Genomic DNA, 13,008 nt, shown 5'->3' with positions numbered 1-13,008 from the left:
GCATTGAGGGTACCAACAGCCCTCGCTGTGTCTCATGTGAACTCATAGGAAGTCCACGTGACCAGCAGGTCCCAGGCCAGGACTGGGGGTGGAGCCCCAGCAGGAGAGCCCTCCTCTAGGCTCTGTCCCCTGCAGTTAGGCTCCATCGTTAGCAGTCTGGGGCTCCAGCAATCGGTGGCCTGGTCTTTGACTGTTCACAGGCTCTTACTAGACGGACCCTGGCCAGGAGCCCCCTCCCCAAGGACTGAGGTACCGGAGGATGCCCTGGGGGTGCCCCCCCACCCCAAGGCCACTCAGGCACTGAGCCAACTGGAGTGGACTCACTGAGGACACACTGCCTCATTGGTGTTAGGCTAGAGGGCGGTGAGAAATGTCCCTATGGGATGTACCAGCTCCTGCAACTCGAGGGAACCCCCCACCCCGTGCCCGGTACACTAGCCCCTCCCCCAGGAAGGACCAAGGTCCCAAACCCTGATGCAAGTAGAAGGGATGGGCAAGGGGACGCCAGCCCACATGGCTCGTCCCAGAGCCCCTGGTCAACTTCATGCCAAGGCTGTGGTCTAGACCGCTGGACCCTGCACTGGACCCTCCACCCAGCTGGCAAAGCCCCCCTACTTGAGCCCCCTTGTCAGTATCCAGTGGGCTGCCGGCCAGGGGGCTGCTAGAGGGCAGAGGCCAGGGGGGCAAGAGAAGGGAGCAGGGATGTGGCTTTTCCCAACACTGTGTCTGGAGCCCCTCTTCACTGGGGTCCCCAGGGGAGACGGCCCCCCACACACTGCAGGGGCATCCACATGGCTGCTCAGGACCCACCAGGTGGGGATGTTCCCCCTGGACTGTCACTACTGCTCTCTTCTCTCCTCTCCCTTCTCTGTGGCCACCAGACTTCCATGCTTTTCTCTGGGGAACCCTCCCACACTCTCTCCGACTCCATCTGTTTCTTGGTCTCTCTCTCCTTCTCCCTGTCTGTGGATCTCTGGCATATTTCTCCTGTACTCGCTTCCTTCCCCTCGTTCTGTGTCTGTCTCTCATGCTCTCTGGGGCTCTCTGTCTCTGTGCCCTTTCTCTGGCTCTCTGGTCTCCCCACCCCCCAACCCCCAGCTCCCCAGCCCCCTCTCTGGTCCACTGCTGGGACTGGACCCTCTGGGGCCCGCCCGACGTGTGAATGAAAACCTCACCCTTCCGGATCCGCCCAGTTGGGGTGCGCGACAGGACGAAGCACCTCCCGCGGGGCCCGCCACACCTCGGGCCGCCGGGGACAGCGCCCAGGCTCCGGCAGGGAGCTCTGGGCGCAGACGCAACCCCGGGACCCCCACGCGCGCCCGCGCCCCGGCCCTCCCCTCCGCCGCCCTCCGCGGCCCCCTTCATTATGCGCCGCCTTTAATGGGCGTTTGTCAGCGCGACTTCCCCGCAAGTTGTTTTCGCGGACATCAGTCATCGGCGGCGTTCCCATTGTGCCGGGGGATTGATGGGGGCCGGGAGGGGGTGACAGGGCCCGGGGCGGCCGCCTCGAGGCCTCGGTCTATAATTTTCGGAGGCATAATTGGTCTGGGGGAGGGGGCGGAGGAGGGGCGGGGGAGGGACCTCTCAGAGCCGGGAGGGCGCGCGGGGGCGCGAGGCGCGCGGTGGAGCGGAGCCGCGGCTCGACGGCCGTGCGCGGGGGGCGAGTGTGCGCGGGCGGCGCCGGGCCCGAACCCCGCGCCCCGCCGGGCTCCCCACCCGCCCGCCCGGCCTCCCGCCCCTCCCGCCCCTCCGCCTGGGGACCACGTCGGCCTTTTGTTGCCGAACCGTCTTTTCTTTCAGTGTTTTGCGCAGCAACGGAAATTTCACCCGATCCTGGGTAGAAATTAAGAGATCTCTCTCTCTTTCTCTCTCTCTCGCTCTCCTCCCTTCCACCCTCCCTCCACTCCCTCCCCTCCCCCCACCTTCCGCGGAGCCCGAGTCGGCACCGCCAGGCGCGGGAGCCGGCTCGCTCCGAGCGCCTCGCCCCGGCCCCGCTGCCGCCCCTTCCATGGGCGCCGCGCTCGCCTGCAGCCGCCGCCGCCGCGGGGCGGGCGCGATGCCACGATGGGCCTGATTTGGCTCCTGCTTCTCAGCCTCCTGGAGCCCGGCTGGCCCGCCGCGGGCCCCGGGGCGCGGCTGCGGCGCGATGCGGGCGGCCGCGGCGGCGTCTACGAGCACCTCGGCGGGGCGCCCCGGCGCCGCAAACTCTACTGCGCCACCAGGTACCACCTCCAGCTACACCCAAACGGCCGCGTCAACGGCAGCCTGGAGAACAGCGCTTACAGTGAGTGTCCGGCACCCGCGGCGCCGCGGCGGGGGTCCCCGGGGAGGAGCGGTGTGCCCCGGGAGAAAGGAAGGCGCGCGAAGGGTGACCGGGAAAGTGGACCACCCACCACTGCCAGAGGGAGACCCTCGGGGTCCCCTTTTCTCCCCTCCACGTCCAGGAGAAGAGCACGAGGGGAACTGGGTGGGGGTGGGGGGGAGAAGCTCACGTCCGAAGTGGGCACTGGCGGCTGCAGCCCGCTGTCGGGGCCAGCCGGCCCGGCCTCCCCTCCCCACTGCCCTCTCGTCCGAGGGGGCGCGCAGCTGGCCGTCTCGGGGCTCCCCCCTGCTCCACTGGGCTCGGTGGCCCTGACAAGTTTGAGCCCTTTGAGTCTTTCGGAGAAAAGTCGCCGGAGGAGGCATATGTCATCCTCTTTATTGTTTTGACTTCTCCTCCTCCTTTGGCCGATCCCGGAGCGCCCCGCCGTCTGTCCCCTCCGCCCTGCGCGCTCGCGGCCGCCCAGGTGGCCGCCTCGCGCCGCTGCCTCTGCGCGGAAAACTCTCGCCCGGCAGCGCGGGGTTCCCGGGCCGCGGCCGCCACCGAGAGTCATTTCTCGGGGCCAGAAGCCGCAGCCCTCTCTCCTCCACCCTTGGCAGCAGAGCGAAGCAGGGTGGACGCACCGGCCGCCGGGTTGGGGGCCGCGGCATACGGGTTACGAGGATGGAGGGGCGTCCCCCCGGGTCGGGGGCACAGAGACACCCCTACCCCGTGCCGCAGCGGGGACCCGCGGCGGGACTGCGCTACAGCCAGAGTCCCGCGACGCTCCAGGTTTGGCTCCTCCGGCCCCGGGGCCCGTGACCAGGGCTGAACCCTCCTGCGAGGAGCGCAAAGCCAGGGGGTCGAAGCAGCTCTGCCCGGTGGGGAGTAGGAGACCCGAACTCCGGGTCCAGCAGGACTGCAGTGGGGAGCGTGGGAGTGTGGCCAGGGTCTCGCGGGTCCTCCGCGGCGACGCGGCGCTCGGCGCTCGCCCCGGGCGCAGGAAGAGGTACGGTGGGTTCAAGGCGGCGGCGGGAAACCGCTGCTTCCTCGAGGAAAGCCGCAACTGTGCGAGGGCGTCTTACGAGGACGCCTCTGGAGCCGCGCGATGAGGACCAGCTGCCACCAGGGCGTCCCCGTGCGCAGGACGGGCCCACGGGAGCGCCGGAGCTCGCCTCTCGGCGACACCCCGGTTCTCTCCAAATCCAGTCTCCCCCTCGGATTTGCAGAGGGTCCAAATTCTTGGGGCATCCAAGGCGGGCAGCCTGGAGGCAGAAGAGGGCACGCACCCGCAGCCGCCCCTGTCCCCCATCCAGACGGGCGCCTCTCTGGTTCTCTGGCCGGCGCCGCGGATGCGCCCAGCCTACGTCCCCGGAACGCGAGAACCTGCGCCCCGGCGCGCCTCCGGTGGCCCCGCATCTGACCCTATGATCGCTGTCATGCTGGGGGCCAGGCGTGCGCCCAGAGATGCGCCCCCTGGAGAGGGCACCGGCTGATGCCCCAGCGCCCCGAGGGCCTTCTCAAGGGACAATGGCCCCACCTGGGCCTTTGTTGCAGGCCACCATGAAAAAGCATGCTTGTGTCCAGAAGGAAGGCATTAGAATAGATTTAAATTTTCTTACATACAGTGAGGAGTGGGAGAGCCGGGGCCAGCTTCCCTTTGTGAGCTCTGGGTCTAAAGGGGCTTCTTGCCGACATCTGGCATCCCAGGCCTCCCCTTTGGACAGTTATCTCCCGCCCAGGTCCAGGGCCAGCAGGTTTGGCTGGCACCATCAGTGCACCGTGTGGATTATATTATCAGCCGGCTTCATCGAGGGTGGCTGGGTCCCCCCTCCCAGGACTCCACAGGCCTCTAGGACAGGCAGCGTAGGTGGGGAGCTCAGACTCTGGGATCTGCAGATGGGGTTTGAATTCCAGCTCAAACGCCTGTGTGATGTCCTGGGCAAGTCATTAAACCTCAGCAGTCTCGTGAAACTAGCGGGCAGGGTTGTTGAGTGGCTGCAAGAGCTCCGCGTCCTGCGTGACCGCTGTGCCCGGCACGGAGTCAGCGAGGACAAATGTTAGCTTCATTATTCCCCCCGGCTGGAATTCTTTTCCCTGGAGAAGCCTTCCCTGGTGCTCCTCTGGCTTCACTCCCTGCCCGGTAATTTCTCCCTCCTCTGAATTTCCAAAGTCCCCTCGCCTGGGTATGTGTTGCTCCCACTGTCCCCACCCGCTCCCCCGAGCCGGGGTGCTGCTTCGGGCCAGGCCAGCGGGCGCTCAGCCCTCCCCTCTGGGCTGTCTGGGAGGTGGAGGGAGTGACGAACCTTCCTGAATCTTCCCAGGTATCCTGGAGATAACGGCAGTGGAGGTGGGCATTGTGGCCATCAAGGGCCTCTTCTCCGGGCGGTACCTGGCCATGAACGAGCGGGGCCGGCTCTACGCTTCGGTGAGTTCAGTCTTGTGAGAGCAGCCATCCCCCTTAAACATCACGTCAGGGGACAGAGGGGACATGAGCAAGATAATGCTTTTGCCCAGGGATGTGCAGTCCCTGAGCCGGGGCCAGAACCCCAGGCCCTGGGGCTCCACGCCCAGTGCTCTTTCAGTCGCTTGGAGGACTAGGCGCACGGCCCATAAGGAGGGCCACGCTGGGGGTTAGACAGGTCTTACGTCCTCCAGTGCTGCCGGGTTAGAAAAGGTCCCTCCAAACGTTTTGTGCTCACCATTATTGCCCTTCCCTCAAGGTAGCCGAGAGCAGGGGAGAGACAGTCCCTCTGATTTCCGCGGAAATAAATGGACCCAAGTGAGCCTTGGGGCGAAACAAGGGTGTGCATTGGGCAGCAGCCCTCCTGTCGGCTCACCCAGAACTCCCCTGGGGGGCAGGGAGAGGAGGAAGCAGGGTGGGACACAGCCAGTCCTCCCCACGGGGGCAGAAGCAAGAGCTGTCAGTGCTTGGAAGCAAGACGAGAGGGAGATGGTGCCCGTGTCCCAGGCACACAGGCTGGAGCCCACTCCATCTATGGTCTGGGCTCCCGCAAACAAAAAGGGTCCCGTGACCCTGTGGGTGTTGGCAGTGCCCTCTGCAAGGGCGGGGGCGGGAAAGACACGGAGTGAAGTACACGGAGCTAGGAAATTTGCAACCTGCAACCAGTCATTACATGCAATTCGGCTGATGCTTCCTTGAGCAATGAGAGGTTTTCCATCCACACGTCACCTAGACGACGCGGCCCGAGGACCAAGCTCCGTGAGCTCCATCCCTCGGTTCAGCCCTGGTGGCAGGGAAACGCACCCACGTTGCCCTCCCCCTTTGAAGTCGGGCAAAGCGTGGTGAGGAGAAGTCGCAGGAAAACCCTCCTTCAAGCCGATGATTTCAGCACAGGTTTTCGCTGTTTTGCTAAAGGAAATGCATGAGCTGGAATGCACTGTGTGTTTACCCTGACCACTCCGGAGAAGCTGTTTCTGGGAGGAGGGACCCTCTGCCCAGCCTCTTCTGTGTGCTGCCACAGGCTCCAAACACCAGTTGTGGTTTATCTGGACATGCCCCCAGCCCGGGTCTGGTCTGAGCTTTCCTGGAGGTGGACTCTGGCCTTCCAGACCCTTCGGGGCCCGTGCCCCTGGTGCTGAGGGAGTGGAACTGACTTTCTGTTCCTGAAACAGCCTCAGACCACCCACAGCCGCTGCTATCCCTTAGGGAGAGGGGACGCCCAGGAAGGGGGTCTTGTCGGCCTGCGGGGATGGTCCGGGTCTTCCTGACCACAGAGGGCCTTCCGCCCACGCTGGGGAAGTTCACAGAGTCGGGCGGGGAGGGCTGAATCCGGAGGGAAGCTGAAGGTCTCTGCCATCTCTTGTATGGGGGCCCCAGCCCGGGGCCCTGGGGCACAGAACAAAGCATGATCTGGCAGATCCCAGTGGATCAGAGTCTGCCTGTGGCTTCTGAACCCAAGAGTTGACAGTGCTGGCTCTGGGGAAGGAGGAGGAGAGGTTCCCGGCCCCATGGGGGGTGGCCGGGAGGTCCAGCTGGATGGTGTGGAACTTTTCAGGAAGGTCTCCCTGCCTTGCAGATAGCCTGGGACGTGAGGCTGCTCGCTGCCACGCCTGTCACCTGCCACCCCATGCCCCCATCCTGGGGACCGCCTCCTTGCCTGCGGGCGCTGTTCCCACTGCCCCACCCCTTGGCTGTCTGGGCCCCCGGGTCTTGGCTGTCAACCTGTTTCTCACGTCCCAGGCCAGCTCATCCCCTTCTGTGGCTTGGTGGCCTTTGCACTCTGACAGCTCCCACTTCCAGCCTTGACCTCCCTTCTGAGTTATAGATCACCCCCCAAAAATCTTGACGGCTCAAAGACCCCGGGCAACTGAACTCAGCGGCTTCCCTGACCCCCCACCATAATTATTGCCCCACCAGCCACTTACTCAAGCCCAAGGTAGGCTGGGAGGCATGGTGGACGCCTTCTCTCTCAGCCTCCAGTCAGTCAATTTCCAAGCCCTCAACAGTACCTGTTGAGTCTCTCTCTTCAGTCCACACCCATTGCTCCTCTGCCTTAGCCCCGCAGCTGGTGCCCTTATAACTCAGGCCTCCATCACCTCCCACCTGGACCATTAAAACAGCCTTGGGACCAGACTGCTGGTCTCCAGCCTCTGCCTCCTTCTGTCCATCCATCCATCTATACATCCAGTCACCTTTCCTTCCTCCTTCTATCCATGCATCCATCTACCCACTCATACTCCCTCCTTCCCTTCCCCAGCCATCCATCCATCCTATCCATCCATCAGTCCACCCATCTATCCATCCATCCATCTGTCCATCCGTCCATCCAGTCACCTTTCCTTCTTCCTTCCATCCATCCATCCATCCATCCATCCATCCACCCACTCATACTCCCGCCCTTCCCCATCCACCCATCCATCCATCTATCCATCCATCCATCATCCATCCATCCATCCATCATCCATCCATCCATCATCCACCCATCCATCCATCCATCCATCGTCCATCCATCCATCCATCCATTATCTCTCCATCCATCCATCCATCATCCATCCATCCATCCATCCATCCATTATCTGTCCATCCATCCATCAATCCATCCATCATCTATCCATCCATCCATTATCTGTCCATCCATCCATCAATCCATCCATCCATCATCCATCCATCCATCATCCATCCATCCATCCATCCATCATCCATCCATCCATCCATCCATCCATCATCCATCCATCCATCCATTATCTGTCCATCCATCCATCAATCCATCCATCCATCATCCATCCATCCATCCATCCATCCATCATCCATCCATCCATTCCTTATCTGTCCTTCCATCCATCAATCCATCCATCCATCATCCATCCATCAATCCATCCATCCATCATCCATCCATCCATCAATCCATCCATCCATCATCCATCTATCCATCCATCCATTATCTGTCCATCCATCCATCAATCCATCCATCCATCATCCATCTATCCATCCATCCATTATCTGTCCATCCATTCATCAATCCATCCATCCATCATCCATCCATCCATCCATCCATTATCTGTCCATCCATCCATCTATCCATCCGTCCATCCATCCATCCATCCATCCATCATCCATCCATCATCCATCATCCATCCATCCATCCATCATCCATCTATCCATCATCCATCCATCATCCATCTATCATCCACCCATCCATCCATCATCCATCCATCCATCCCTCCATTCATCCATCCATCAATCTATCCATCCATCCATCCATCCATCCATCAACGTCCATCCATCCATCTGTCCACCCATCCATCCGTCCATCCATCCATCCATCCATCCATCTATCCATCCATCCATCCATCCACCCATCCATCCACCTATCCATCCATCTATCCATCCATCCATCAATATCCATTCATCAACATCCATCCATCCATCCATCCATCCACCCATCCACCCACTCATACTCCCTCCCTCCCTTCCGCATCCACCCATCCATCCATCATCCATCCATCCACCATCCATCCATCATCCATCCATTCATCCGCCATCCATCCATCATCCATCCATCATCCATCCATCATCCATCCATCCATCCATCCACCCTTTCATTCATCCATCCACCTTTCCTCCCGCCCTCCCTCCCTCCTTCCCTTCCTTCCTTCCTTCCATCCACCCGGTATTCATTCCTTCATTCATCAATATCTCGGGCACCTACCGTATGTCATAACTATGCTGAGGGGTCTTCCTAAAATGCAAATCCACTCATGTCATGGCCTCCAGGTCCTCCCTGTCACCCACAAATTATCACCCCGGTGCCTTAGCTCAGCCCACGGAGAATCAGCCTGGACCGCCTTCTGCTCCCAACCCCACTGTCATTCCACAGCTTGTGCCCGCCTCCAGCCTCGGGACCCTCCCTCAGTCCTCCAGAACAGGCCACAAGGCTCGCCCCTCCATGCTGTGCCCATTCCTTTACCTGCTGGAACGCTCCTATCCCTGAAAAGCTCACCAGCAAGTGCCGGCTCCTCATGAATGACTCTCTCCAATATCAGCTCGTTGGGGAAGGTCTCTCAGTCCACTTCCTCCTCACACCTTCATCCCACTGACCGCTCTGCCATCCCTGCACCCTGGGCCCGGTCCCCTGGGGCTCAGAACCACGGGGGTGGCAGCTGTGCCAGCCCCCACAACCCCCCACTGCCCCGGGCTGGCTTTTCTGGAGAGGCTCTGAGCGCTGGCAAAGCCTGAGAAGGAAGGGCAGCCAGGACAGCAGGCTGTCACATCCCAGGACAAGGACGGACAGTGGAGTCGGGGTGCGAGGGACTCGGGGGAGGGGCTTGTGGAGCAGAGGGTCCAGGGTGGGACAGCAGGGACCGACAGGCAGTGGGGACTGTTGGGAATTGTTGCCACAGCGAGTCTTGGTGGCAGTTCCCTGCCATCTGCGCCCCGGCCCTGAGCTGACGCCTTCCTCCTGGTCATCTCGGCCCCCCCAGGAGCCCCTGCAAGGTGCGAGCAGGTGCTCTGTCCCCCCCAGCACCGAGCGCCCTCCTCGGGAGGACCTGAGCCCCTCGCTCTTGGAGGCTCACAGGACTATGTCCCTGCAGAGAGACAGTCCACTCTCTGGCTTCCTAGGCTCTGGGCCCCAGCCCTGGGGGACGCACCCTCCCCTCCGCTGAGTTTCTCACAGTCCAGCACGGGGGCCAGATGCTCCTGCAGCCTACCCAGCATGGGGGGGGGGGGTCGCGCGGGTAAGTCTGCCATGAGCCCACCCACCCACACCCAGACGGCCCCGGAGCCCCACATGCCCAGGGCTCGAACACAGGCCAGAACAGCCTCAGATCCACCTGTGCTTTGGGGCCTGGCACCATCCCTGGGCCTCAGTTTCCCCATCTGTAAAGTGCAGAGGTTGGTCTTGGGCAGTGGCATCCGTACTGTGACCCAGGGAGCTCCAGGTGTCTGCTGAGGGGCCGGAGAGCAGAGAGGGGCTGGGCTCCGGGGGAGAGGGGGCCCGCGCCCTCGATCCAACTGGAGCTCCCCCTCCCCCACCTCTGGACCTGCCTGTCTTTGGAAAGAAGCGTTCAGAACTTAAACGTTTGCTTTCTGAGGTCCTTCTGGTCACATACTGCCCAGTTCAGGGGTCTGGCCCCGACCAGCCTGTGACCCTCAGGGACCTCAGGGCCACCTGCACTCAGTAGCTGCCCTATCCCCCTCCCCAGTGGAGACAGACCCCAAGGGTCTCCCACTCCTGCCCCCTGCCCAGTGCTCAGTCCTTCCACCTGCTCTTCCCTGCCCCCCAGCCCTGCCCTCCAGCACAGAGCAGGGAGGGAGGCACTGGGGTGGGGGGACCCCTGGAGAGCCCCCCTGCCTGCAACTGGAACTGAAGCCTCGACTGCGTGGCCATAAGGCATACCCAGCCCTTCCCCAGCCCTGACTGGGGAGACCCCACGCAACCCCTCAGGGGCACTAGTGGAAGCTCCTTCAGTTCTGAGTTTGCGCCTCTGACCCTCCAGATGCCTGCACCCGAGGGGGCAGGGACCTACATCCCCCAACTCTGTCCCAGGCTGACACGGGTCCCCACTAACCTCTGCCGACAATCAACCTCCTCTCCATCCTGCTTGTGCTGGGGCCCCCCCCGCACTCCCCCCCAAGAAGGGCAGTGTCTGTGCCGTTCACTGGTGCGGCCTTCCTGCCAGGCTTCCAGCTTCTGCTCTGTGCGTGTTTGTCCCTCTTTCATCCTGTGGGACAGGGACCCAAGGCCAAGACAGTGGCTCTCAGAGTTCAAGTCCCAGAGCTGGGACCCACACTCGCTGACGGATGGAAAACCCGGGCTCGTAAAACCCCCACCACGTTGCCCTTCCCTCCTCTCTTCCGTGTTCTCTTTCTTCTCTCTCATTTATGCAATTTATTCAAAAGCGACTGGGGCATCACCCCTTCCTTTGTCCAGATGTCCGGTGCTGCTGACGTCCGTGCCACAGGCAGACGTCTAGGGCACCCGGGCTGGGCAGGCTGGGTCTCTCCTTTGCTGAGACGAGCACGCATCTCTGTGCTGGGGACGCCCCCCCCGCCCCAACCACAGTCAGTGCCCGCGGAGGGGGCGACGGAGCTGGGGGACCAGAGAGGGGACGCAGGAGAGGCCAGTCTTCCGAGGTGCTGGGGGAAATCTTAGCAGAGGAAGGGGCTCTTGAGCTAAATCCTGAGGCCAAGTTCACCAGACGCAGGAGGGAGGAGGGGCAGGCCGGGCGGAGGGCACCGCCCAGGCAAAGGTGTGGAGGGGCGAGTGTGCGCGAGGCTCCGGGATGCACAGCTGGATCTGGCAGGAGCAGAGGAGGGTAGGCTGGCCTAGCAGGGGAGCATCCCCGACGCCCTCTCCCCTCCCCGTGTGGCCTCCGTGGCCACTGACCGTGGTGTCTTCCCCCCGCGCCCCACAGGAACACTACAGCGCGGAGTGCGAGTTCGTGGAGCGGATCCACGAGCTGGGCTACAACACGTACGCCTCGCGGCTGTACCGGACGCTGCCCGGCGGGCCCGGGGTGCGGCGGCAGCCCAGCGCTGAGAGACTGTGGTACGTGTCGGTGAACGGCAAAGGCCGGCCCCGCAGGGGCTTCAAGACGCGCCGCACGCAGAAGTCCTCGCTGTTCCTGCCCCGCGTGCTGGACCACAAGGACCACGAGATGCTGCGGCTGCTCCAGAGCGGGGCTGGGCTCCGCGGTGGGCCACCGGGCAAGGCCGCCCAGCCCCGGCGGCGGCGACAGCGGCATAGGCACCGTGTAGACCCCCGGCCTGATGGAAGCGGGACCTGACGCATTCTGGCCCCGCTCTGGGCTCCGAGCTCGCGGCCAGACCCACTCAGCAGGTGTGGACCAACCCATGCCTGGGGGTCCACTGTCAGCTGACCATCGGGCCCGGCAGCTTTCCAGAATGGACTCCCCCTAACCTGGCCCCTTTCTGCTGCTTCTGAGCTGGCTCCTGTTTCCAGTGCCAACAGAACACGTCCCCAGCCCTTCCTGAGTCTCTCAAACAAGGGTCACGGCAGAACTAGGAGGGCTCGGGGGTGGGCGGCTTCTAATGAAGACCCCGTGGTTTGCTGGGCCAGGAGCCCCCCTCGCCCCCAGGAAGACCGGCGGAAGCAGGGGCCCAGCCACTGAGCAGTCTCGCTGCTGCGCAGCTGTGGGCCTCGTGGGGGTCTGTGTGCTGGAGACATTAAAGTATTTTATTCTACTATGTTATTGAATAGATTAGAACACAGCGCGAGGGAACCCTGGTGGTCTTTGCTTGAACGGATCTGCCTCGTGACGATAGCAGCGTCTGTGCCAAATCGCGATTTTAAGACGTGAGATTGTATTCTGAAAAACGGGGCTAAAGAGGCATTTAATCCCGTGGTTTGGAAAGTTGCAATTTTTTGAAACCGATAGATGGTTGATGTGGATGGAAGGAAGAGGCTAGTTGCTTGTGTGTGCGCAAGTCAGTTCCTGTGGGTGTCTGCATGCAGCTGTGTGTGTGTACACGTGTGCACGCATCTGTGTGTGCATGCACCGGTGTGTGTACATGTGTGCATGCACCAGCTTGTGTGCACCGGTGTGTACATGTATGCATCAGTGTGCATGCACGTGTGTGTCCATCTGTGTGTACATGCATACATGCATGCATCTGTGTATATGTACACATGCACATGCAATTGTGTGTGTGTGTTCCTGGTTGTATCTGAAGGTATTGTGCATACGTGTGTGCACACCCATGTGTAGAAAGAGAGAAAGAAAGAGGTTTACTTTGTTTAGAACTCCTAAAACGCTCCCTCCGTCGTGCAGCCCTGTGCTTCTCCGTGGACAGCTCTGAGCTCCTGCGCTGTGGCCAGGTATGGCCCTCTCAGAGTCCTTTATCCCTGCGACCTGCCACCAGGGCCTTGAGCATTCCTGGCTCTGCCTATAAAGCGAGGCTCAGAGGGGTGACGTGATGTGCCGGGTCCACAGCGAGTAGGTGGCCAAGCTCCGTCTTGAAACAGGTGTCTTCCTTCTCTGCTGCCCCCCACACCCGTTCCCCCAACAATGGCAGTGGGTGGGGTCCCCTGTGACCGCCAAAGGGCACGGGCAGTGCTCTCATTCTTCCCAGACCTTGCGGGGGGCAGCCGTCCCAGGTGAGGGGTGTGGCCCGGGCCTGTGCCCACAGAGGAGTGTGGCGCTCTGCTCCCCGCCCGCTGGGGTTGGTTCACACTAGCCAATCGCGGGAGGAGGCCGGCTCAGCACACACTCGCGCGATGCCC

General features: G+C 62.0%; 1 protein-coding gene across 1 annotated transcript; it reads left to right on the top strand.

Moving 5' to 3' along the window:
* Positions 1–2,064: 2,064 nt before the first annotated feature.
* FGF3 (fibroblast growth factor 3) lies at positions 2,065–11,942 on the top strand. The gene is made up of 3 exons (XM_023654967.2): positions 2,065–2,284; positions 4,624–4,727; positions 11,180–11,942. Exons 1-3 carry the CDS (start codon positions 2,065–2,067, stop codon positions 11,549–11,551), a joined length of 696 nt encoding a protein of 231 aa, XP_023510735.2. The 3' UTR covers positions 11,552–11,942.
* Positions 11,943–13,008: the final 1,066 nt, after the last annotated feature.

The sequence above is a fragment of the Equus caballus genome, chromosome 12, assembly GCF_041296265.1.
Source record: "Equus caballus isolate H_3958 breed thoroughbred chromosome 12, TB-T2T, whole genome shotgun sequence".
NCBI lineage: Eukaryota > Metazoa > Chordata > Mammalia > Perissodactyla > Equidae > Equus > Equus caballus.
This window is presented reverse-complemented; position numbering and strand designations above follow the sequence as displayed.